The 27,495-nt window shown below is 49.6% G+C and overlaps 2 protein-coding genes across 3 annotated transcripts in view; one reads left to right on the forward strand and one right to left on the reverse strand.

Annotated features, from left to right (window-relative positions):
- The window catches only part of LOC147604501 (protein CHROMATIN REMODELING 19-like), a 127,505-nt gene that overhangs the window by 77,107 nt on the left and 22,903 nt on the right, over positions 1-27,495 (forward strand). The gene's annotated exons all lie outside the window — the stretch shown is intronic.
- Positions 5,082-5,867, reverse strand: LOC147604502 (uncharacterized). The gene has a single exon (XM_086794723.1). It carries the CDS (start codon positions 5,865-5,867, stop codon positions 5,082-5,084), a length of 786 nt encoding a protein of 261 aa, XP_086650849.1.

Raw genomic sequence — 27,495 nt, forward strand, 5'->3', positions numbered from 1 at the left:
GTTGCACGCCCTCGAGCCAATCTATCTGCTGCCACCTCCTTCAGGGAGAAACACACTCCTGTGAAAGTAACTCCCAAGTAGACATACGACCTGACGTACTCTACCGGCTCCCCTCGGAAAGTGAGCTGAGGCTCTGATCTCGTCACCCATGCCTGTGTGGTGTTAAACACCATAACCTTGGTTTTCCCAAGGTTAAATGTAAGATCTCTATCCGCATAGAAAGCTTGTAATGCATCCAAGTGTCTCTGTAACCCCTCCGGAGAGTCTGAGATTAGAACAATATCATTATCATATAACAAGATGGGTATCAACACCCTTGCCAGGCATGCCCCTGGGCCTCCCAATCTGTCTACATAATCAGAGACCGCATCAATGTACAGTCCAAAGAGGGTGGGTGATAGCGGGCATCCCTGCTTCACCCCTATCGTGCTGGTCACCCTATCAGATAGTCCGCCTGGAGCTCGGACTCTGCCTGTTCACAGACTCATACAAAGCATATATCCCCCACTGCATATCCTCGGGTACCTCAATGTCATGCAATTTGTGCATAAGCTGGCACGTGGTACGGTATCGAAGGCTTTGCAGAAGCCCACAAAGCAGCAGTATATCCTTCTCTTCTGTGCCTTGTCCTCTTCAATAAGTGGCCAAAGTGTCAGTATGTGATCCAAGGTAGTAAATCCTCTTCTGAAGCCAGCCTATCCATGTGCTCGATGACCATGCCTCTCTGCCCATCGGCTCAGCTCCAACTCCAATATAGAGCCATATAGTTTGGACATCCTCTGCCGTGATCTCCCGGTACATAGCCTCTTGCGTATCATACAGCTCTGTCTGCTCTGTGCCTGTACGTGCATTAAAGTCTCCCAATAGTAATATGTCTCCCATGCTGGCAAACCTCATGATATCATCGTATAGTGGTATATAGGGGGGCTCTCCTGATGGTGCAAACTTGGAGTGGGCTAGGGGAAAGTAGCATACCGCCACATATAGCTCGCAGAGCCCCCCTCTGCATATTTGGACCCACATGTACCTCGCATCTGCATCTCGTGTTCATCTCTGTCTTTATGTGAAGCTGTATCTCCTCATAAAGGGCCTCATCTCGTCGGGCCATCTTCGTAATCCTTCGTGAGCCAGGGGACATGATTCCTTCCCTTAGTCTTCTGTGGTAGGCATTTGGTGCATTCGTGGGGGTGTGAAAGGTTGTCTCACCATCCTGTTCCCCCTCGAGGGGTTGAGACATGTTTTCCCCTACTAGTTGCTGCCTTGGGGGCCTAAGCAAAGGTGGGTGTGAAAAGGGCAGCGAGGCAACCTACAGTGGTGGTGGGCAGAGCAGAGCAGCGAGGTGGCCTGCGCACAGGGCAGCGAGGCAGCCTGCAAAGGTGTGCACAGAGGCGGGGAGAGGCGTGCAGGTGGGTGGAGAGAGAGAGAGAGAGAGAGAGAGAGAGAGAGAGAGAGAGAGAGAGAGAAAGATTTTATTAACGTCTTCCAAAAGACCAAACTCGGCCTATGAGACAAATCGGAGTACCTGTATGGGGTATCCTCTGTCATCCCAACAAAATGAAAAAGTACTGAACAAAAAAAAAGCTGAATCTGGGTGTGCAGGGGATGGAGCTCTACTACTAGGAGAAATGCAAAGCTATATGCATGGAGTATACAATCATGATATGCAACCTAGCTAGCTCCATCTTGTACCATACTGGGGGTATAAAATGGTATACATCAGTGAAGGGGGTGTCCACAGCTCCCTGAAGAACATGCCTGGGTGTGCTCTGAAGCGAGCTAGTCTCTCCGCACCCTCTCTGCGAAACTGAGCTCTGATCTCTGTCATCTCTCTCTGGTATAGGCGTGGTGTCCGAAAGCCAGGTGTCCTCTGTCTCCTGCGGGCTCTAAGTGTCTCTGCTCTTTGGAGAGTAATTCCCTGCCGTGTAGGGGCTGGGAGGGGGATGGATCTCTGAAAAAATGCAGTAATCTGTGTCTGTCGCCCCCCCTTTGGAGCTGTCTGAGCCTGTAATAATGTCTCTCTGTGGCGCTGTATGTCTAGAATGTATCTCCCCAGTATGCGCTGGTCTGCTGCCTCAAAGATCTGGCGTAGGGAACGTGGCTCTCTGAATAGAATGGGATATCTCTCTCTGATGGCTCTATATGCTCTGCATCTGCATACATAATGCTCCTCACTCTCCACCTCCTCTCTGCACAATCTGCATACCCTCTCCTCTCGGGGGATCCGTGCTGCTGTGCCAGTCCCAATCTCCAATCGGTGTGATGAAACTCTGAGTTGACCAATAGCCACTCGGGAGCCGTGTGGTAAAAAGCCCTCCATGTATCTAGGCCTCTCTATAAATCCATCATCAGTGATACTCATGAAGTGATCTCTGTAGTATAGTATCTTCGGTGGAAGAGGCTGTGTAGGCGATATCCATGTCTCTCGTGTATAGAGCTGCCATAGATCCTGTCTCAATACTCTGTTCCTCTCACTATGAGAGAGACGGATATGTGGTGCATCCGTGTCATACTGGAATGGTGGTAGATGATCCATGTCTAGGCCATGCTGTGAGAACCAATGTGTGACCTGTGCATACCATGATCCTCTGTCTCCTGCCTCAGCCAGCTGTCTAGATGTCTCAAAAGCTCTGTATGACAATCTGTCCTGTGGCATCTCTCTGAATCTGTCTAGCAGGCATATAGTCTGAAATATGGCCTCTACCATCATAGGAGGCGCAGCAAACTCTGCTCGGATAATGTCATGAGGTACTGACGGTTTGCTGCGTATCATGCGTGCCATCATGAGGGCCTGTGGTCTCTCTATCTGTGTCCACCAATGGGTAGCAAGGCCTGGCGCCCATACTGCTGCTCCATACATCAATGCCGGTGTGACTAATGTGTGAAATAGCCACCCCTTCGTCCGGGGCTCCTGAAAATGCGCCTGGTGGCACTGTCTCTCTAGCATAGCGAATGCTGCATATCCCCGTGTCAATCTAGCTCTGGCTGCTGAACCCATGGTGAAGCGTGTGGCTGCTGCAGAGAAGGTAACCCCTAGGTACACGTATGATGTCACCACCTCCACCTGGCATCCTACGAGGGTGAATGTGAGCTGACTCCTGCCCTGTCTCGATGTATGAAAGACCATAACCTTGGTTTTCCCAAGGTTCACAGTAAGACCCCTCTGTGTGCAGAAATCATGGAGTGCATGTAGATGCTGCTGTAGACCACCTCGAGACTCAGACACTAATACAATATCATCAGCATAGAGCATAATATGTACTGAGGTACCTGCTAAATCAACTCCATCTCCGCCTCCCCGTGTAATGAAGTCAGCCACCTCATCAATGTATAACCCAAATAGCGTGGGGGAAAGTGGGCATCCCTGCTTCACACCAATGGTGCTAGCAATAGTCTCGGACATACCACCTGGACATCTGACTCGCCCAAAAACCTGCTCATATAATGCATAGATGCCCCATGTCATATCTGCTGGTATTCCAAGAGACTGCAGGCGCTGAAAGAGCCTCTCTCGTGGTACTGTGTCAAATGCCTTGCGGAAATCCACAAAGCAGCAATAGAGCTTTCTCTTCCTCACTCTGGCCTGATCAATCATACATCTCAAAGTGAATACATGGTCAGTGGTAGAGAAGGCTCTCCTGAAGCCTGCCTGCCCTGATGAGCGTAAACCTGCTCGCTCAGCATATAAGCTAAGCTCCTGCTCCAGCACTGCACCATAGAGTTTGGCCAGCACGTGGCCAACCATAACCGTCCTGTAGTTGCTCGGATCGAGCATATCCCCTGTTTTGTGAATCGGCACAATGGTGTGCATCGTCCGCTCCGCAGGCAAACCCTCTGCTAGTGCCCTGTTAAACAGGTGTGCAAGAAAAGGAGCTAAAGAATCTACTGCATATATGAGATGCTCACCCTGCAGGCCCATATGGTCGGCGGCCCGTCCATGCTGTAGGCGGCGGATAGCTTCCTGTACCATCGAGTGGGTAAAGAAGCTAGCTGTGGTAGGTCGAGGCTCTTGTGGCTGAGGTATAGGTAAAGAAGCTAGCTGTGGTAGGTCAAGGCTCCTGTGGCTGAGGTATAGGTGGCTGCTGTGGGGCATGGTATAGACCCTCTGCATATGTGTGCCATGTCTGTGGGTCTGCAATAGGTGTCGGGGTTCGGGGCTCTCTGAAGTGCCGCCATGAGACAGGGCTATCTCTACTCATGAAGAAATGAAAGATCTCTAGCTCCTGTATCTCTGCGAAGGCCCGCCTTTTGCGGCGAGTAAGTCTCCTCATCTCTCTCCTCGACTCCTGCTCTGTGATGGCTCCCAAGGCTCTCTGTATGCGGAGCCGTGAGTATAGGGCTCTGCACTCGTCATCATACCATCTGTTTTGGGGCATAGTCCCAGGTCTCGCAGGCTCTCTTGAGTGTACACGATGTGGGAAGCTCTGTAATGCAGCCGTGTGTAGGAGGGATGCCAGCTGGGCTGTAATGGTATCCATAGGTGCCAGGGGATCCATGAGTAGGAGCCCATCCTCTACTCTGCAAGTGTATATGTCTGCCATGTCATGTGTGAAGTAGATGGTAGTGTGTGGCGTCGGTATGTGGGGGGCTGGTGATACTGGTGATCCGGCTAGTGAAAATGCCAAGTATGTATGATCTGCCCCAATAGGACGAGGTGGAATGGAGAATGAGGTGACAAGCTGTGATGCCTCCAAAGACCCCATAATGTAGTCTACCACCGTGCCTCCGGTCCGTGTATGACCCCCATGTGGGAAGCATGTCAGCCCTCCTGATCCCGGCCACTGTAGCATCCCGTTATAAATACACATCCAAAAGGGAATGTCTCATACAAGCCACAAGGGGCTAAAAGAGAGAGAGAGAGAGAGAGAGAGAGAGAGAGTTATATTAACGTCCACGGGAGGCCGAATCCGACCTATGGGACAGATCAGGTACATCCATTTACATTCCACTCTGGGTATCGATGCCAAAGAGGCATAAAACTAAAAAAAAAAAAACTCAAAATGAACTCTTAAGACTCTTAAGAGTTTAAATTACAATGGGTTCTATTGCATCTAGTTTGAAATTGAGGTTCAAAATAAAAATAGCTATATTTCATCCATGGATGGATTTGCTCTTGAGGGGGGTGGGGTACGAAATTCTTTAACGATTGCTTGTCCTCCTCTGTATATTGCCCATTTGCCATTCTTTCTTGCTTCTTTAACTTTATTCAGCTCTGCCGATCTGTTCTTGAGTTGTAGCGGAGTGAGTTCATCAGCTATCCATATCTTTGTCCCTTGGAGAGACCTTGTTTGCTTCATCACTGCTATTTTCTCATTGTTGTCCATATAGGAGACTTTTGCCTGTGTACCCTTTACTATAATAGAGATAGGGTCTCCTAAGTCCACGAAGGGAACTACTTTGCTCAGTTGTGCTGTAAGTACATCTGTATCTAATATGTAGTCTTCTCGAAGCTCTTGAGCTATGTCTGCCCTATCCCAGCCTTGAGGAAGACCACCGACTCTGATTACCTTTTTGTTACTTTCCATTCGTTCCTTTTCTTTGACCGCTGATATGACTTCTTTAACAAAATCTTGTGAGTTAACTGAATTTACCTTTGAAACATGATTTGTCGTTTCTGTTTGTAGTGTTGTAGGTATGGGTCCTTCTCGTGCTTCCTCTTGCTTCGTCTTCATGGCTTGCACTTGCACTTTCAGTTCGTTGATTTGTTCATCTTTCTTGATAGTCTCGTGTTTCAATGCTGCCAATTCTCCATGGAGTTTCTTCAGTTCTTGCATGAGGTAGGCTTCCCATGGTGTCGGCTTGCTCACGGGTGGAGGAATGGGCGGTAATCGTGAAACGATGACTGAGGCAAAAGACTTCTTACTTTCCATGTGTTGCTGCTGATAAAGGAGAGGGCTGTTGGTGGAACGAGTCTCCCCTCAAGGGTACCCTCTCCCCTTTGGGGGAGACTTAGAAAATGCGACCTACAAGATGCTCAGCTATAGGTGCAGGGGAGAGTTATGTTGCTACCTTGGGGGCCTGAGCAAGGCTGGGTGGGGAAAGGGCCACGAACACAAAAGGACGAGGAGCGAAATGCAGAGACTGAAGCGGGGGGGGGGTGTGAACGGGCGAACACAAAAGGACGAGGAAGGACGAGGAGCGAAATGCAGAGACTGAAGTGGGGGGGGGGGGGGGGGGGGGGGGGGGGGGGGGGGGGGCGACGGGGGTGAACGGGCGAACACAAAAGGGCGAAATGCAGAGACTGAAGCGGGGGGGGGGGGGGGGGCGACGGGGTGAACGGGCGAACACAAAGGACGAGGAGCGAAATGCAGAGACTGAAGCGGGGGGGGGGGGGGGGGGGGGGGGACGAGGGTGAACGGGCGAACACAAAAGGACGAGAGAGAGAGAGAGAGAGAGAGAGAGAGAGAGAGAGAGAGGCCTCGGTTCCCCTGCTTTCCTCCCCACCTCCATTTAGTTTATCCCCTGCTGGCATGGCGTCTACGCCGGTTTCGAGTTTCCACCAGGAGGCTCCCCCACCACCTCTTCGCCAGTTTGTGATTCGTGATCGAGTTATGGATGGAGCGGACGCCACGAGCCGTGTTTTCAGGGAAAGAGCAGTTGTTGGACGCATCACAGGTCGCTCCATCACCCGTGCTGCTTTGCGTGATCATTTGCAGACTGCTATGGGTACCCACTAGGGTCGTGTGGTGGAGGTCTCCTGTCTCGGCTGCGGGATCTTCATGGCCTTACTCTCTGATGCAGCCTCAGTGGCTGCCATTTGCGCAGTGGTCCCTATTCTCGCAGGAGGGCGTGCTTTGTATATCTTGCCTTGGTACCCTTCTTTCACAGAGGACGAGTTTGAGGCCCGACAGATTGCTCCTCGCTTTCCGCTCACACTCTCTCTACCTTCGTTGCCCCGTCGGTTCGTACAGGAGGACTTTGTCATTGCCTTAGCCTCTGACTTGGGGATAGTTGTACCTGGTTCCGTCCGTTTATCAGCAGGTCCTCCTCGTCGCTCGAGTACAGCTTTTTGCTTCTTCTGACATTCCGGACACTATACTTGTTACAGGCAGAGGATCTTGTCGTTTTACACAGCGCCTCCTCGTCACTGGCAGACCTGGTCAGTGTCTTCGGTGCCATGAGATGGGGCATCTGGCTAGGCAGTGTCCCACTCTCCCGCCGCCACGTCAGCAGCGTCCTACCACTGATCAGCATCGTGCCCAGCCGGAGCATAAGGGGAAGACTCCAGTGCAGCCAGATGTTCCTTCATCGAGTCGTCCACCACCCCTTTCTGCTCCTGCTCCTGCTCCTGCTCCTGCTCCTGCTCCTCCAGTTGACGAGTGGAGGCCCGTTCAGCGCCGCCATAGTTTCCAACAGAGGGAGCGGCGTGTTCCTCCAGTTCCGCCTGCTCGGCAGATCCCTCTGGCTAGACATCACCGGCACTCTCTTCAGTCCAGGGCACCCAGTTTTCTGTAGAGCAGGGTCAGCAGACTCCACCTGCATGACAGGTCTTCAGACTTCTCACTTCCCTCCGCTACCTTCGCCACGGGCTTCCCAACGGTCGGCCTAGCCGGCTGCCATGCAGGTTGATGCCCCACCCCTTGCTCCTCTGGCTCTTCCTGCGCCCCCGGTTTCCATTTTGCCCCCACCGCTTCCTCTTCCACCTCCACCGCCTCCTCCACCGCCTTCTAGAGTGTCTCGAGCATTTCTAGACTTCAGTCCGCCAGCTTGGGGTGCAGCGCGTGCAGAATGCAGCGGCCATGGCTTAGGCCATTTCTTGATCAGACTCTATGTGTTACAGCCATCAGCGAGAGCAAGTGCTGGCATGCAGTTTGTTGGGGGCACTTCAGGTCCGATGCACTCTTTTGTCTTACCCTTCGGAGGCTCTGAGGTTTGGTCAGAAGAGAGTGTGTTACAGTTTGTTCGCTCCCATACTTTGTCTCAGCAGGGTTGGCTTGGTGCCCGTCTTGACGCTGACTGGCTCACTTCTCTGTTCCCACGCTGTTGTGGCGCGTTAGAGTGGTTGGATGCCGAGTCCTGCTTCTGCTTTCAGATCGGTTTTGCACACAGTGACCCCGCAGTTGGGAACTCGCGATGGTCATACTTGGGTTGCGAGTATACGCTATATTTTTTCAGATTCTCCTCTGCATACAGCTCATTTGTCACCCTTCATGCGCTCTATTTTACAGATATGGATCTCCATGAGACAGGGCATGCATAGACGTCCTCCTGCCTCTCTGCCAGAGATTGAGCGTCAGCCCTTGATCTGGAATCCCCATGTGTTGGATACTGAGGGTCGCCAGCTTGGCCAGAGGACACACATAGACTGGGCGTCATGGGATAGCGGCCCGGCTGCTTCGATGCATGCTTGGTCCTCACAGACACGGCAGCTTCCGGCAGATTTTATTGGGGAGGAGTTCTCCTTAGGCAGGGGTATTCTGCCTCGGATTGCAAGATTGATGCAGCTATTCCAGAGCTTTGGGATCGTGCCATTCGGGGTTTACATGAGATGCCTGAGCACTCAGGATGGTTATGCATGTTTGGTGCTGAGGGTACACCCTCTCTTGTTTGGAGCTCCCATTGTTATTGGCCTATGCTTTTTATCCCTATGGGCATGCCAGATGCTTTCGGTCACGTCAGATTACAGTTTCATGGTTTGGGTTGCCTGGAGGAGTTGCGACAGTCCGACTGGACTCCCATCCGTGTTGTAGGCTCTTACAGGAAAAGACGGGAGGTGGACCCGTCTTTTCACATTGGTATGGCTGCCCGTTGGCAATTATGGATCTGGAAGGGACGGCCTCTTTCGTAGCTGACTTGGGACCCCGGGGAATGGGAGTGGCCTGCTGTGGAGACCGGCGCTAGGCATACTTCCTTTTTCGGGTATACTGTTCGGATTGGGAGACACTGCTTGCTTCGACGACAGTTACATAGACCTACGCGTTTGGGCACTTGGCTACATGCAGGTCTCTCTCATGCTTTCCTGACACAGTATTGGCCATCTATTTGGAGGCTGAGGATTGCTCGTCGGATCACTCTCTTCTTCTGGTTGACTGCTCATGCTGGTCTTGCCGTCGGCACTTGGGGTGCCTTGATGGGCCATGATCCCATATGTATATGCTGTGATCATCAGGTTCAGGAGTCTCAGGCCCACTGCCTCTGGTCGTGTCGAGTGGCTTCCTCTGTTTGGCGAGCAGTGGCTCTACTACTCAGCAGAGCTGGTCAGCATGCAGGTTTCCTCAGTTGGGGATCTGTGTTATGGCTCCTTCCTTGGCCGGGACCACATGTGTTCTTTGAGGGTGAGGGCACTGATGCTGTGCTCATGCTTACAGCGACGGGGTATCGACGGGGGTACCTCAGTATGATTCCACCAGACGCCTTGCAGATGGAGCATTGGCATAGGGATGATGTTTTTATGGTGATTGCTGCGATTGCGATGTGGAACATTTGGAGAGCTCGTTGTCTCCATGTCCTTAGTCACACGCGGCAATCGACACGTGATACTCTAGTCCTGATTTGGCTCGATCTTATCCGTGCACTGCGCTCCATGTATGATGATTCCTGTCGGCCTTCACCAGACAGCTCAGGACAGACACCAGGCCTTCATTCGACGATGGGGGCGCACGGGTCTCTTCTTCAGGATTGTTGGAGGACATGCTAGATGGGAGTACCCTCCCCCACAGTGGTTCATATTGCACACATCACATCATCCACCGTGATGTAGCACTGACCGCTCACAGGCTACACGCCTCTCACTGCACAGTTTGTATGCCCTCTCAGAAAGGCCACCACTGGCACTTTGGGGAATTTTTCATACTCAGTAATATAGCTCTGTGTTTCCTCAAAAAGAGAGAGAGAGAGAGAGAGAGAGAGAGAGAGAGAGAGAGAGAGAGAGAGAGAGATTTTATTAACGTCTTCCGAAAGACCGAACTCGGCCTATGAGACAAATCGGAGTACATGTATGGGGTATCCTCTGTCATCCCAACAAAATGAAAAAGTACTGAATAAAAAAGCTGAATCTGGGTGTGCAGGGGATGGAGCTCTATTACTAGGAGAATGCAAAGCTATATGCATGGAGTATACAATCATGATATGCAACCTAGCTAGCTCCATCCTGTACCATACTGGGGGTATAAAATGGTATACATCAGTGAAGGGGGTGTCCACAGCTCCCTGAAGAACATGCCTGGGTGTGCTCTGAAGCGAGCCAGTCGCTCCGCACCCTCTCTGTGAAACTGAGCTCTGATCTCTGTCATCTCTCTCTGGTATAGGCGTGGTGTCCGAAAGCCAGGTGTCCTCTGTCTCCTGCGGGCTCTAAGTGTCTCTGCTCTCTGGAGAGTAATTCCCTGCCGTGTAGGGGCTGGGAGAAGTATGGATCTCTGAAAAAATGTAGTAATCTGTGTCTGTCGCCCCCCCTCTGGAGCTGTCTGAGCCTGTAATAATGTCTCTCTGTGGCGCTGTATGTCTAGAATGTATCTCCCCAGTATGCGCTGGTCTGCTGCCTCAAAGATCTGGCGTAGGGAATGTGGCGCTTTGAATAAAATGGGATATCTCTCTCTGATGGCTGTATATGCTCTGCATCTGCATACATAATGCTCCTCACTCTCCACCTCCTCTCTGCACAATCTGCATACCCTCTCCTCTCGGGGGATCCGTGCTGCTCTGCCAGTCTCAATCTCCAATCGGTGTGATGAAACTCTGAGCTGACCAATAGCCACTCGGGAGCCGTGTGGTAAAAAGCCCTCCATGTATCTAGGCCTCTCTATAAATCCATCATCAGTGATACTCATGAAGTGATCTCTGTAGTATAGCATCTTCGGTGGAAGAGGCTGTGTAGGCGATATCCATGTCTCTCGTGTATAGAGCTGCCATAGATCCTGTCTCAATACTCTGTTCCTCTCACTATGAGAGAGACGGATATGTGGTGCATCCGTGTCATACTGGAATGGTGGTAGATGATCCATGTCTAGGCCATGCTGTGAGAACCAATGTGTGACCTGTGCATACCATGATCCTCTGTCTCCTGCCTCAGCCAGCTGTCTAGATGCCTCAAAAGCTCTGTATGACAATCTGTCCTGTGGCATCTCTCTGAATCTGTCTAGCAGGCATATAGTCTGAAATATGGCCTCTACCATCATAGGAGGTGCAGCAAACTCTGCTCGGATAATGTCATGAGGTACTGACGGTTTGCTGCGTATCATGCGTGCCATCATGAGGGCCTGTGGTCTCTCTATCTGTGTCCACCAATGGGTAGCAAGGCCTGGCGCCCATACTGCTGCTCCATACATCAATGCCGGTGTGACTAATGTGTGAAATAGCCACCCCTTCGTCCGGGGCTCCTGAAAATGCGCCTGGTGGCACTGTCTCTCTAGCATAGCCAATGCTGCATATCCCCGTGTCAATCTAGCTCTGGCTGCTGAACCCATGGTGAAGCGTGTGGCTGCTGCAGAGAAGGTAACCCCTAGGTACACGTATCATGTCACCACCTCCACCTGGCATCCTGCGAGGGTGAATGTCAGCTGACTCCTGCCCTGTCTCGATGTATGAAAGACCATAACCTTGGTTTTCCCAAGGTTCACAGTAAGACCCCTCTGTGTGCAGAAATCATGGAGTGCATGTAGATGCTGCTGTAGACCACCTCGGGACTCAGACACTAATACAATATCATCAGCATAGAGCATAATATGTACTGAGGTACCTGCTAAATCAACTCCATCTCCGCCTCCCCGTGTAATGAAGTCAGCCACCTCATCAATGTATAACCCAAATAGCGTGGGGGAAAGTGGGCATCCCTGCTTCACACCAATGGTGCTAGCAATAGTCTCGGACATACCACCTGGACATCTGACTCGCCCAAAAACCTGCTCATATAATGCATAGATGCCCCATGTCATATCTGCTGGTATGCCAAGAGACTGCAGGCGCTGAAAGAGCCTCTCTCGTGGTACTGTGTCAAATGCCTTGCGGAAATCCACAAAGCAGCAATAGAGCTTTCTCTTCCTCACTCTGGCCTGATCAATCATACATCTCAAAGTGAATACATGGTCAGTGGTAGAGAAGGCTCTCCTGAAGCCTGCCTGCCCTGATGAGCGTAAACCTGCTCGCTCAGCATATAAGCTAAGCTCCTGCTCCAGCACTGCACCATAGAGTTTGGCCAGCACGTGGCCAACCATAACCGTCCTGTAGTTGCTCGGATCGAGCATATCCCCTGTTTTGTGAATCGGCACAATGGTGTGCATCGTCCGCTCCGCAGGCAAACCCTCTGCTAGTGCCCTGTTAAACAGGTGTGCAAGAAAAGGAGCTAAAGAATCTACTGCATATATGAGATGCTCACCCTGCAGGCCCATATGGTCGGCGGCCCGTCCATGCTGTAGGCGGCGGATAGCTTCCTGTACCATCGAGTGGGTAAAGAAGCTAGCTGTGGTAGGTCGAGGCTCCTGTGGCTGAGGTATAGGTGGCTGCTGTGGGGCATGGTATAGACCCTCTGCATATGTGTGCCATGTCTGTGGGTCTGCAATAGGTGTCGGGGTCCGGGGCTCTCTGAAGTGCCGCCATGAGACAGGGCTATCTCTACTCATGAAGAAATGAAAGATCTCTAGCTCCTGTATCTCTGCGAAGGCCCGCCTTTTGCGGCGAGTAAGTCTCCTCATCTCTCTCCTCGACTCCTGCTCTGTGATGGCTCCCAAGGCTCTCTGTATGCGGAGTCGTGAGTATAGGGCTCTGCACTCGTCATCATACCATCTGTTCTGGGGCATAGTCCCAGGTCTCGCAGGCTCTCCTGAGTGTACACGATGTGGGAAGCTCTGTAATGCAGCCGTGTGTAGGAGTGATGCGAGCTGGACTGTAATGGTATCCATAGATGCCAGGGGATCCATGAGTAGGAGCCCATCCTCTACTCTGCCAGTGTATATGTCTGCCATGTCATGTGTGAAGTAGATGGTAGTGTGTGGCGTCGGTATGTGGGGGGCTGGTGATACTGGTGATCCGGCTAGTGAAAATGCCAAGTATGTATGATCTGCGGGGGCAGAAAGGCAAAAATGGCGAACTGGCGGGGGCAGAGAGGCGAAATGCGGGCAGAGAGGCGAACTGACGCCTAGGGCAGAAAGGCGAAAATGGCGAACTGGCGGGGGCAGAGAGGCGAAGTGCGGGCAGAGAGGCGAACTGACGCCTAGGGCAGAAAGGCGAAAATGGCGAACTGGCGGGGGCAGAGAGGCGAACTGACGCCTAGGGCAGAGAGGAGAGAGAGAGAGAGAGAGAGAGAGAGAGAGAGAGAGAGAGAGAGAGAGAGAGAGAGAGAGAGAGGGGGGGGCGACAGCAGACGGCGAGCAGGTTCGGAGAGAGAGAGAGAGAGAGAGATGAGATGGGATGGGATGGGATGGGATGGGATGGGATGGGATGGGATGGGATGTTAACGTCTTCAAAAGGCGAAAATGACCTATGAGACCAAAAAGGTTACAACAATTGGTGAATCTGATACAATGTCTGTGTAAGAAAAGCTAAAAACAACTAACTGAAACTGAAATAACTGTGAGGAAAAGTACGGTACTAGGAGCTCCTAATGGATAACATCTGGGAGGAAAACTCTAGCAACAAAGGTAAGCACTGGACGTCTCCCATGCCGTGCTAGTATGGTCCTCTCATCTTGGGGCGCCTGGACCGCCCCAGCTCTATAGCCCGATCAGTCAGTGTACCTCTAGCGCGGCTATACTCTGGGGCTAGCTGCAATGCCTGTTGGCCTGACTGCTCAATCTCTGGTCGAAAGAAGTCTGTAATCTACCTTTGTAGGTGTCTCTCCCTCTCTGATCCCGTCCCTCTCAAGAGACCCTCTCTATGTCTACGAAGCTCTAGCAAGTATAGTCCGAGGCATCTCTGATCCTGGTATCTCATGACTCTAGAAAGTGGTCCGAAACCCTCTCTAAACAGGCAGTGAAAACGGCCTCATATCTCATAATATACTGGACAGTGACATATGTAATGTAACTCTGTCTCTGGCTCCATCTGGCATAGTTGACAAATCCTGGCCTCAGCTGGTACTCCTCTGAATCTGCCACTCTCAATCTCTAGCTGGTGTCACCAATTGGCCGACCATTTGGTCCATTCCTAGTTTTTGCGTCTCGTTCACTTGAGGCCAGGCCAGTGTCTCGTGTGAAGAGGCCAGTATTTTGCTGACATGGACGGGAGCCAGACTGGTGCCACCCGTGTGTTAGCAGGATGGTGTCGTATGGACGGGAGCCAGATCAGTGCCACCCGTGTATGACCTGGACTGTGTTCGATCCATGGGACTGTCACGCCATGGAAGAGCCAGTATTCGTGCCGTGTTTTACCTATGGGACTGTCACACCTAGGGAAACTCGTGCCTGGAACTGTGTCTTACCTATGGGACTGTCACTCCATAGGAAGACCAGGTTTTTATGTTTTATGTCGTGCCAGTTTTGTGCCGACAGATATTTTGTACATGTTCCATGAACGGGAGATATGTCCATGTTACTTTTGCACATGCACACATATTTTGCATGCTTGAAACTGTTTTCGCATGACATGTATTCGTGTGTTTGCCTGCCTGACGTGTTACTTACTGAGCGGGGACGCCTGCCAGTGAGTCGTGAAGTGTGCCCTGTATTCTGACAAGTTTCAGTGCATGTGAACAGGTGGTAAGTATATCGTACATGTTGTTTTAATATTTAAAATTCTAACCCTTTGATTTATAAGGTTAGGGGATTCACACTTATTTAAAAGTGGGCACCCCCTTTGGGCACCCACTTTGGGGCCAAGGTGGGGAGCCTCACTTTTAAGTGAGTGTGGGGGTGGGTGTCACCAACCCCCACTAATTCCCCACATGCAAGCTAAGGTTATCTCCACATTAATTTTATTAAAAAAGTTTACCCTTCAAGCGTAAGGAGGCATCGCATCACCTTGGCGTTGAGCATCCATCGCCTCTTCCTGGCGGCTGGAGTTCACCGTGTTGCTGCTGTACGGCTGCTCTCCCACACTTGCAACAGGCGCATGCTCTCAAGAGGGGCCATCTCTTCTTCTGGTCATAACCCGGCTGCTGTATACTGCAGCCAGGATACTACAGCTGCATAAGAGGCGGCTGCCCCTCCATAGGCTGGCTGCAACTGCCCCTCCTGTACGGTGGACTCTACTGCTGGCTGCGCCTCCATCCCTACAGGCGGCTGATTCTGAAACTGGCTGCTGCAGGCGGCTGCCTTCACTTTCCACAGGCTGCGCTGCCCTCTGTGCGCTGGTGTTACCTTACTGCTGCGCATGCTCCTCTGGCGGCTGTCTTCCATCTACAGGCGGCTGTGCACAGCATCATTACTTGCAGGCGGCTGTGCACTCCATCTCCAGTGGGCTGCTCGTTCTCTCCACAGGCGGCTACGCCTCCTCCTCCACAGCAGGCGGCTGTGTTCTGCACAGAGATGGTTGTTTTCTCCTCTGCAAGCGGTTGTGCCTCCTTTACATAGGCGGCATCTCCTTTCATCATAGGGAGGCTGTTTCTTCTTCACAAATACCTCGGGTATTGGACTTCCTCCTGTCAACCTTCAACAAGTAAGTGATTTTCAGATTTGAGTAAAGCATTTAATGTTTAAATCTGGTAAAAGAATCGTCCCGCTCGGCCTACACCCGTTCGGTGCCGGGTTGTCCAAGCTATATGGGCGAACCTCGGTCCAAAGGTGCTGAGATCGGGAGAGCCAGGCGTTAGTACGAGAGCGCCTGTCTGTGCGTGGTCTCGGAACACCAGTGTGGTGCTCTCCGCGGAGTCCAGTGAAAGCACAGGACCGTAGTGATTGGACCACTCTAGTGGTCAATCTGCTTCGAGTTTCTACATCGAAATTCGAGCTATTTGTTTAGTACTGTTTTCATATGTGCATGGACATGATCTGGTTCTCAGAACCCATGGAGCATTGTATTCTTTAAATACTCCCAATAAATATATCATATATTGAGGGGGGGGTCGGCCCGTTCCGGCCCCAGTGCTGGTGTCCATCTTTCCATTTCTGTTCATTTATTTTTCAAGTTGTTTTAAGTTGTCCATTTCATATTTGTGGTTTTAAAAGTTGTGCTATTAAACGTGTTGGTGTCCAACTGAGTCTTTCCCACTTGACGGGATCGGTTTCATTGGTATCAGAGCACGGTTGTTTCCCTCTTCCTAGTGGGGAAACGAATCTGTGTATTGGACATCCCGCTTTTAGCAAACTTTGAACACAATGGACAGCCAAGGCAACCCTTTGGAAGTACCAAATTCGAGGGGTCCCTCTAGTGCTTCTCGTGGGTCTGATGCCCTGCGAGGTAGACACAAGCCTCTTGAAAGGGTTCTGGATAGTGAATCCAAAGGTCAACTGTCTCCAGGAAAGACAGTTATGCTTGAACAAGACCCTGATGCTATGAGGGCTGAAATGGAACATATGAGAAAACTTTTGCAGGCTCAAGAGCAAGAATTGAAGTTTTTGCATGAAGATCCTCATCTGCAAAGTGCTATTGAAGCCAGGAAGGCAGATGCTATGGTTGATGTAACCTTTGAATCTATGGCTCGTGAAGTGGGCAAGAAACCAAGGGAGTTGGCACTTGCCTATCTCCTTCGCAAAGGTGATATCAAAGAGGGGGATGACGGAGAGCTAAAATTCAGAAATCCACCTCGTTTAAAGCATGGAGATCCTGCATCCCAGAGGCTGAAATCTTTTATGCAAAAGGAAGAGGTGACTGTCACTTCTCGTCATGCATCCTCTCCCCAAGGCACTAAGCCTGACAGAAATATGTATGCCAGTGCTCATGGAGGGCACGAAAGTCACATGCATGCAAGATATGTATCTCATGGTGACAGGTCTGCTTCCAGGAAAATTTTGCCTTCTGAGTTGTCTCATGGAGAGACCATGCCATATGCAGGTAAGCCACATGCATCTGAGCTTCGAGTTCGTGGAGCACATGCCACCGTGCCCCATGAAACTTCTATGACGGCCCATGGAGCCCATGCAGACAGGGCTACCCCGTTGGATAAGGGGAAAAGAAAAAGAGAGGACCATGAGCCTCATGCCAGGAAGCTCAAGGAGTTCAAAGCAGGTGATAAATCTGTCAAATTTGATGTCTTTCATGGTGAACATGATGCTTCTAAGGTGCTAGCGTTTGTGGCACAGTTCGACATTGCTTTTAGCGATGAAGACTTTACAGAAAAGTCGAAGGTGCGCCATGCTAGTATGTTTCTGAAAGGCACTGCTGCCCATTGGTGGATCACCGAAAAGATCACCAAGGATCCCATCTCTACTTGGAAGGAATTCAAAGACAGATTTTATGCTCAGTTCCTGCCACCCAATGCAGAGCAAACTCTCACTCAAAAGTGGGATAGGCTGGAACAAAAAGATAATGAGAGTGTGCAACAGTATGTGAACAAATTTTGGAAAGTGTTGCTGGAAGTGACTCCCTTCATGCTAATCTCTGAGGAGGAAAGAAAGAGGAAGTTTCGTTCTGGATTGCAACCTGCTTATAGATCGGGTATTGAATTGCACCCAAAACATACGTTGCAACAACTCACAGCTTCTGCACTTGCTACAGAGCAATTGGTGCTCAAGATCAAGCAAGATCAAGGAGGTTCCAAGGCGAAGGACAAGGCTGCCCCAAATCAGCAAAAGGGTGGACAGCCACCTAAAAAGAGCTTCCGGGAGCCTTACAAGGGTGGTAAAGCTGAAAATAAAGAACAGGGCCCAAGAAAGAACAAATTTGGATTAACCCCGGAGCAAAGAGAGCAATATGCTAAGGATGGAAAATGCTTTTCTTGTGGTAGCAAAGACCACATGTTCCGGCAATGCCCAGATCGCAAACCAAAGCACGAGGACAAGCATACCAAAGCAAATGTTCATGCAGTTCCTGATGTGCAAGGTAATACAGGTCATGATGCTAAGGAGAGAATGGTTTGCAAGGCATGGGGGCAAGTTAAGGATCAGCCCGCACTCTTCATGTTTGATGACTGTGCAACTGACAATTTCATCTCTATGCAAATGGCAGCTGCATTGGGTATTGAGGTTGAAAACATGGGACCTCAGATTGAAGCTGAAGCTGCATTTATTGGCAAAGAGGTGCAGGTTACCCCTTTGATTGGGAAGTTGCGTATTCATATACAGGGCTATCTTGACAATGAGCATTTCTTAGTTGCTCCTCTGAATGGATGTGATGTATTGTTGGGCAAGCCGTGGCATCATAGGCTTGAGCCCCGCAAAGACTACAAGTCCAATATGATTACTTTTATGCATAAAGGCCGCATGCACTTTATTGATGCTGGCAAAGAAGGGGATTCCATCCCAGTTGTATCACACATCCAAATTAATAAAGCAATGAAAAAGAGTCTTTCAGCGTACTTGATTTTTGTGCGTGATAGTCTTGTGCCAAATCATCAAAGTGTGGATGCTATGTCTAATGATAGGCTGAATTTTCTTAATGCATTCAAAGACTGTTTTGCTGACTCATTGCCAGGTGAACTACCTCCCCAAAGGCCCGAAGATCATTGCATAGATCTTGTGCCAGGTAGTTCTCCACCTAACAAACCCGCATACCGAGTGAGTGCCGCACAACAAGAAGAAATTATGAAGCAGGTTAATGAGCTTTTAGAGAAAGGTTTGGTTCAGCCCAGTTCCTCACCTTACTGCTCTCCTGTGCTTCTAGTTCAAAAGAAGGACGGATCATTCCGTATGTGTGTAGATTATAGAGCTTTGAACAAGCTTACCATCAAGAACAGATTTCCTATTCCACGTATTGATGATATCTTGGATAAGCTTGATGGCTCAGCTTGCTTTAGCAGACTTGATTTGAAGAGTGGTTATCACCAGATACGCGTGGTGCCACAAGATGTCCATAAGACTGCATTCAGGACAGCCTTCGGATTATATGAATTCTTGGTAATGCCTTTTGGTCTCACCAATGCTCCTGCTACTTTTAATCGTATGATGGATAGGATATTCCGATCCCATCGTAAGTTTACAGGAGTCTTCTTTGATGATATCTTGGTTTTCTCCAAGAATGAGCAGGAACACAGAACTCATTTGGTCACAGTGTTCGAAGAGTTGCGGAAGCATAAACTTTTCGTTAATGCCAAGAAAAGTGAGTTTTTCCTTTCAGAGATTCATTATCTGGGACATATTGTATCCAAGGATGGAGTTACAATGGATCCTGCAAAGATAGAGACTATTCGGAATTGGCCCGAATTGCAAAACGTACATCAAGTACGAAGTTTTCTGGGATTATGTTCGTACTACAGGCGTTTCATAAGGCATTTTGCTATGATTGCCACTCCTCTACATGATCTCACGAAGAAGAAAACTGTTTTCAAATGGACTTCAAAGGAACAGGATGCTTTCTTGCAGCTCAAACATGCGATCATATGTGGTCCAGTATTGATAGTTCCTGACTTGCACAAGTCATTCGTGGTTGAATGTGATGCTTGTGGTGATTGCATAGGAGCTGTCCTAAATCAAGAAGGGCATGCAGTTGCATACGAGAGTCGTCGTTTGCATGATGCTGAGCTTCATATGGATATCTATGAGAAAGAGCTTTTGGCTGTAATTCACGCCTTAAAGATTTGGAAACATTACCTTCTTGGGGCTGAATTTGTGGTCAAGACAGATCATCAAAGCTTGAGATACTTTCTATCTCAAACCAAGCTTTCAGAGAAGCAAATGAGAATGGCGAATTTTCTTTCCATGTTTCATTTTCAGATTGTGCATACTCCAGGAAAGAAAAATGTAGTGGCCGATGCACTATCTAGGAGGCCTTATATTGCTGCAGTCTCAGTGGCCTCTCATGGAGATCTATCTGCTATGAGAGATTTGTATCATTTGGATGCTGATTTTTGCCATATATGGACTGATTTGATGGCTGGTCATTCACATGCCTCTTATGTTATCAATGAGGGTTATCTCATGAAGGATAATTGCCTATGTGTGGTGAAGGATTTGCGTCCAAAGGTTATGGACGAATGTCATGCTCCACCTTATGCTGGTCATAGAGGTATTATGCCTACTACTCGCATGATTCAGAGATATTTCTTTTGGCCAAGCATGCGTAAAGACATTGAGGCTTATGTGCGTGAATGTATTACTTGTCAAAAGGTGAAATTTGACAGGCAAAAGCCTCCAGGTTTGCTTCAGCCATTGCCTATTCCCTCGCAACCTTGGGAAAGTATTACGATGGATTTTATTATGGATTTGCCTAGATCCCAGCATGGGAACGATGCTATTTGGACTATTGTGGACAGGTTTAGCAAGCAAGCTCACTTCTTGCCCGTCAAGAAAACCATTAAAGCTGATCATATGGTAAAGCTTTTTCTTGCTAATATTTTCAAGCATCATGGTATGCCTAAATCCATTGTTGGGGATAGAGATCCCAGGACTACAAGCCTATTTTGGAGGGCTTTGTTTGATAATATGGGTACCAAGCTTGAGTTTTCATCAGCTGATCATCCCCAAACGGATGGCCAAAGTGAAGCTGCAAATTCAGCTGTCTTGGATTTATTGAAGTGTTATGTGGCAGATCAAAAGAGTGCATGGGAGAAGTATCTTCCACTTGTTTAGTTTGCCTACAACAATACAATTCATGCTTCCACAGGAAAGGCTCCATTTGAGGTTGTTTATGGCAGAGTGGTCTTGCCACCCATCCTTCGTACCAAGGATGAGATTTTTGCTGCTGATGAATATGTTCGTGACTTGGATGTTGCCTTTGGTCAAGTTCGAACAGCCATTGCAAGATCTCAGGATAAGCATAAAAAGGCTGCTGATAAGCATAGAAGGGACATGGAAGTCAAAGAAGGTGATTGGGTATTGCTGAAATTTGAGAAGGCTAGGCTTCGGAAGAGGCCAGGACGAGAAGGATCATATCCTAAGCTTTCTCCTCGCTATTATGGACCCTTCAAGGTGATTCACAAAATCAATGAAGTGTCCTACAGGCTTGCTCTACCTAGTCATTGGAAGATTCACAATGCTTTTCATGTGAGTCTATTTCGGAAATATGTGGGGCCAGATCCTGATGAGCCTGTCACAGAAGATCCGCCAGAAATTGAAGAGCTTGAGGAGATCCTCCAGCCAGAACAGATTGTTTTTCACAAGGAGAGAAAGCTACCTGCAGGAAAGCTTTCCAGGAGATACCTTGTGAAGTTTAAAAACTATTTGCCTATCGATGCCAAATGGGTAAATGAGGATTATTTTGCAGATTATCCGCAATTGTTGCAGGCATATCTTGAGGCTTTTAAGTTGAGGTCAACTCTTTAGAAGCCCGGGGGGATGTCACCAATTGGCCGACCATTTGGTCCATTCCTAGTTTTTGCGTCTCGTTCACTTGAGGCCAGGCCAGTGTCTCGTGTGAAGAGGCCAGTATTTTGCTGACATGGACGGGAGCCAGACTGGTGCCACCCGTGTGTTAGCAGGATGGTGTCGTATGGACGGGAGCCAGATCAGTGCCACCCGTGTATGACCTGGACTGTGTTCGATCCATGGGACTGTCACGCCATGGAAGAGCCAGTATTCGTGCCGTGTTTTACCTATGGGACTGTCACACCTAGGGAAACTCGTGCCTGGAACTGTGTCTTACCTATGGGACTGTCACTCCATAGGAAGACCAGGTTTTTATGTTTTATGTCGTGCCAGTTTTGTGCCGACAGATATTTTGTACATGTTCCATGAACGGGAGATATGTCCATGTTACTTTTGCACATGCACACATATTTTGCATGCTTGAAACTGTTTTCGCATGACATGTATTCGTGTGTTTGCCTGCCTGACGTGTTACTTACTGAGCGGGGACGCCTGCCAGTGAGTCGTGAAGTGTGCCCTGTATTCTGACAAGTTTCAGTGCATGTGAACAGGTGGTAAGTATATCGTACATGTTGTTTTAATATTTAAAATTCTAACCCTTTGATTTATAAGGTTAGGGGATTCACACTTATTTAAAAGTGGGCACCCCCTTTGGGCACCCACTTTGGGGCCAAGGTGGGGAGCCTCACTTTTAAGTGAGTGTGGGGGTGGGTGTCACCAACCCCCACTAATTCCCCACATGCAAGCTAAGGTTATCTCCACATTAATTTTATTAAAAAAGTTTACCCTTCAAGCGTAAGGATGCATCGCATCACCTTGGCGTTGAGCATCCATCGCCTCTTCCTGGTGGCTGGAGTTCACCGTGTTGCTGCTGTACGGCTGCTCTCCCACACTTGCAACAGGCGCATGCTCTCAAGAGGGGCCATCTCTTCTTCTGGTCATAACCCGGCTGCTGTATACTGCAGCCAGGATACTACAGCTGCATAAGAGGCGGCTGCCCCTCCATAGGCTGGCTGCAACTGCCCCTCCTGTACGGTGGACTCTACTGCTGGCTGCGCCTCCATCCCTACAGGCGGCTGATTCTGAAACTGGCTGCTGCAGGCGGCTGCCTTCACTTTCCACAGGCTGCGCTGCCCTCTGTGCGCTGGTGTTACCTTACTGCTGCGCATGCTCCTCTGGCGGCTGTCTTCCATCTACAGGCGGCTGTGCACAGCATCATTACTTGCAGGCGGCTGTGCACTCCATCTCCAGTGGGCTGCTCGTTCTCTCCACAGGCGGCTACGCCTCCTCCTCCACAGCAGGCGGCTGTGTTCTGCACAGAGATGGTTGTTTTCTCCTCTGCAAGCGGTTGTGCCTCCTTTACATAGGCGGCATCTCCTTTCATCATAGGGAGGCTGTTTCTTCTTCACAAATACCTCGGGTATTGGACTTCCTCCTGTCAACCTTCAACAAGTAAGTGATTTTCAGATTTGAGTAAAGCATTTAATGTTTAAATCTGGTAAAAGAATCGTCCCGCTCGGCCTACACCCGTTCGGTGCCGGGTTGTCCAAGCTATATGGGCGAACCTCGGTCCAAAGGTGCTGAGATCGGGAGAGCCAGGCGTTAGTACGAGAGCGCCTGTCTGTGCGTGGTCTCGGAACACCAGTGTGGTGCTCTCCGCGGAGTCCAGTGAAAGCACAGGACCGTAGTGATTGGACCACTCTAGTGGTCAATCTGCTTCGAGTTTCTACATCGAAATTCGAGCTATTTGTTTAGTACTGTTTTCATATGTGCATGGACATGATCTGGTTCTCAGAACCCATGGAGCATTGTATTCTTTAAATACTCCCAATAAATATATCATATATTGAGGGGGGGGTCGGCCCGTTCCGGCCCCAGTGCTGGTGTCCATCTTTCCATTTCTGTTCATTTATTTTTCAAGTTGTTTTAAGTTGTCCATTTCATATTCGTGGTTTTAAAAGTTGTGCTATTAAACGTGTTGGTGTCCAACTGAGTCTTTCCCACTTGACGGGATCGGTTTCAGCTGGTGTGAGGATGTGCGCATCTGACCAATAGCACACCGTACCCCATGAGAAAGATGAGTATCCATGTAGCTGGGTCTAATCACAAACCCATCCTGCGTGAGCTGGAGAAGATGATCTCTATAGAAAGCCATCTTCGTACCAAGCTCATGTGTCGGCTGTATCCATGTCCTCCTAGTGTCCAGTTGAATCAAGTCGTGCCTGATAAGTCTGGTAATCTCTGCCCGTGTGAGAGAGAGGGAGGGTGCATCCAGGGAGTACTGAAATGGAGGTAGCCTTTCCATACTAAAGCCATGCAACTGGAACCAAGATGTCATCTGTGCATACCAACATGATCCGTCTCCCTGTGATGCCAACTGTCGTGAAGACTCCAGGGCTAAGCGAGCATATGTGTCTCTAGGGAGAGCCCAAGTGCTATGTATAAAGGAGACTGATCGAGTGAGTGCCTCTACCACCGATGGGGGGGCAGCCATCTTTGCACGGATAATATCATGTGGTACGGAGGCCTTGGCCCTAATCATCCGGGAAATCATAGAAACCAAGGGCCTCTCCATATGTCTCCATCCATCAGTGCTACCAGCTCGGCTATGGTGATCCACTGAGGGTCCCCATATCTCCACTCCATACTTCATGGCTGAAGTGACCAAAGTGTCAAAGAGCCAGAGCTTTGTTCGAGGTTCCTGAAACTGAACCTGCGAACACATCCTCTCTAGTCTCCCCAATGCTGCATAAGCTCTGGTCAATCTGGTCTCCGCTGCTCTCCTCAAGGAAAATAGTGGGCCACTGAAAACCACACCAAGGTAAGTATATGCATCTGTATACTCCAGTCTCCTGACTATATGTAAAGGTGGATACTGACCTCCTAACCCACTGTGCTTTGGTGTTAAACACCGTCACCTTGGTTTTACCAAGGTTAACAGACAATCCACTGTCCTCTGCAAATGTGTGCAATGCATCCAAATGACGCTGCATCCCCTCTGGAGAATATGAGATCAGCACAATATCATCAGCATACAATAACAGCGGAATCCATGTCCTTGCTAGCTGTGCTCCTCTGTCACCCTCCCGCTCTACATAGTCTGAAACCTCATCCACGTACATCCCAAATAAGGTGGGAGAAAGGGGGCAGCCTTGTTTCACTCCAATAGTGGAGTGAACCATCTCAGATATACCCTGAGTAGTACGTACCTGTCCCACAATTGTCCTGTATAAAGCCATGATTCCCCAAATCAGCTCTGTGGGCACTCCCATCTCCTGTAGTCTGCGCATCAGTCTGGCTCTCGGTACTGTGTCAAAAGCTTTGCGGAAATCCACAAAGCAACAATAAATCCTCCTGCCATATAATCTGCCCTTCTCAATAAATGGTCAAGAGTGGAGAAACCTCTCCTGAACCCTGCCTGCCCTGATGCACGTATGCCCTCTCTCTCTGCCCATCTACTCAACTCCTGCTCAAGAATAGATGCATATAATCTAGCCAATGTGTGACCAATCATGATGGTACGATAATTCCCAGGAAGCATGGGATCCCCTGACTTGAAGATAGGCACAATCGTGGACATATTCCAAGTCTCAGGAAAACCCTCACACATGGCTCGGTTAAACATCATAGCAATAAGCTCTGCAAGCATATCTCTGGCATGAATAAAGTGCTCTGCTACCAAACCATCATGATCATATGCTCTCCCAGTCCTCATCCTGTCAATAGCTTTCCTTACCATCTCAGCAGTAAAGAAAGCACATGTCTCTAGGCATGGCTCCGATGGGTGTGGCAGGGGCGGCTGTCCTGCTGCTGTGTACAGGGATGCTGCATACTCACCCCAAATCTCTGTGGAGAGAGAGACCTGCTCGATTCTGCTCACCTGCGATCTCCTCGACTGCTCGCCGGCGCCTGAGACCTGTACATATTGCGAGAAAGAGAGAATCTTGAGCCACCTGCCTGCGACCTGTTCGACTGCTCTGCTCGACTGCTTGCTTGCGACCTGCTCGACACTGCTTGCATGCGACCTGCTCGATTCTGCTTACCTGCGATCTCCTCGACTGCTCGCCTGCGCCTGTGACTTGTACATATTGCGAGTTGCTTCTTTCGATCTGCACATCTTCTTCTTCAGACTTGCGACTTCTGTTCTGCACGTCTATTTCTTGCAACCCTTTGATTTTTGCCTTTCCTTTCTCTTCTCTGTTCATCCCCTTTTGAGTGTGTGTGTGTGTGTGTGTGTGTGAGAGAGAAATGAAATGAAATGAAATGTTATATTAACGTCTTCAAAAGGCCATAATGACCTATGAGACCAAAAGTTACATCATGGTGGATCTGATACAATGTCTGGATAAAAAAACCCAGAAAATGAAAAAAATAAAGATGATACTACTGGCACCTAAAAAATGAAACTGGAACTGGAAGGTACACTATGGAGGTACCTCCATCTCATAATATGTGCCGCATCGGACACTGGCGGATCTCCTCAATATCCTGTGTGGTCAGCACCCTGACTGGGTGTCTCGCATGCCTCGCAAGAATAATCCGAATCTGCCGCTGCAACATCCGTCTATGCTGGGATGCCCTCCTCCGTGGTCGTGGGCGTCTGGACCACCCAAGCTCAATCGCACGATCAATCAGTGTACCTCTGGTGTGGGCGGTATCCATGTCCTGCTGCTGCTGTGGTCCATCTGGCGCAGTGATGGCCGGACTAAAGAAGTCTGTAATGTGCCTCTGAGTCTGGCTCTCTGTGCGCCTAAGCAGGCTATCTCTATGTCTCCGCAGCTCAAGCAAGAACAATCCCAAACACCTCTGGTCCTGGTACCCCATGACTCTGGAAAGTGGTCCAAAACCCTCTCTGAATAAACAGTGGAAACGACCACGTATCTCATAGTATGCAGTACAATGGCATATATAATGCAGCTCTGTCTCTGGCTCCCCATGGCATACTCGGCATATCCTGGCCTCAGCTGGTATACCTCTATATCGGCCAATCTCAATCTCAAGCTGGTGTGAGGATGTGCGAATCTGACCAATAGCACATCGTACTGCATGAGACAAGTGTACATCCATGTAACTGGGTCTGATCACAAAACCATCTGCTGTGAGCTGAAGAAAATGTTCTCTGTAGAAAGCCATCTTCGTGCCCAGCTCCTCGGTCGGCTGTATCCATGTCCTCCTAATGTCCAGCTGAACTAAATCCTGACGGATGAGTCTGGTAATCTCTGTCCGTGTAAGAGTGAGAGAGGGTGCCTCCAGAGAATACTGGAAGGGAGGCAATCTGTCCATGCTAAAACCATGTGCCTGGAACCAAGATGTCATCTGTCCATACCAACAAGCCGTGTCTCCCTGTAAAGCTAACTGTCGGGAGGACTCCAGGGCGAGGCGTGCATATCTGTCTCGGGGGAGATCCCACAAGCCATGTATGTAGGAGACTGATCTCGTAAGAGCCTCAATCACCAGAGGGGCAGCCGCCAGCTCTGCTCGAATAATCTCATGAGGTACCACAGCCTTGGCTCTAATAAGCCTAGCAATCATAGATACCAAAGGCCTCTCCATACCTCTCCACCCGCCTGCGCTGTGATGGCCCACTGAAGGTCCCCATATCTGCACTCCATAAAGCATAGCTGATGTCACTAGAGTGTCAAAAAGCCAGAGTTTTGTTCGAGGTTCCTGAAACTGAACCTGCGAACACATCCTCTCCAAACCACCCAGGGCTGCATGTGCTCTAGTCAATCTAGTCTCTGCTGCTCTCCTCATCGAAAACACTGGCCCACTGAATACTACCCCAAGATATGTATATGCATCTGTATACTCCACAATCTCCTACCCATATGTAAATGTGGAAGCTGATCGCCGAACCCACTGTGGCGTGGTGTTAAACACCATAACCTTGGTTTTGCCAAGGTTGACAGACAATCCACTATCATGTGCAAACTCATGTAAAGCATCCAGATGACGCTGCATACCCTCAGGAGAGTCAGAGATCAACACAATATCATCAGCATATAACAATAGTGGGATCCATGTACCTGCTAGCTGGGCTCCTCTGTCCCCCAATCTCTCAATGTAGTCAGAAGCCTCATCCACATACATACCAAACAGTGAAGGAGATAACGGGCAACCTTGCTTCACTCCTATAGTGGAGTGAACCAAAGTAGAGACCCCCTCTGGGGTGCGTACCTGTCCTGCAACTGATCTGTATAAAGCCATAATTCCCCATATGAGCTCTGTGGGT

This window comes from Cibotium barometz, chromosome 61 (assembly GCF_041138505.1).
Source record: "Cibotium barometz isolate CiBa-2024 chromosome 61, ASM4113850v1, whole genome shotgun sequence".
In the NCBI taxonomy this organism is placed as follows: Eukaryota; Viridiplantae; Streptophyta; class Polypodiopsida; order Cyatheales; family Cibotiaceae; genus Cibotium; species Cibotium barometz.

Coding starts and splice junctions, on each gene's coding strand:
- LOC147604502 (XM_086794723.1), bottom strand. CDS start 5,867: ATGGAAAGTAAGAAGTCTTTTGCCTCAGTCATCGTTTCACGATTACCG.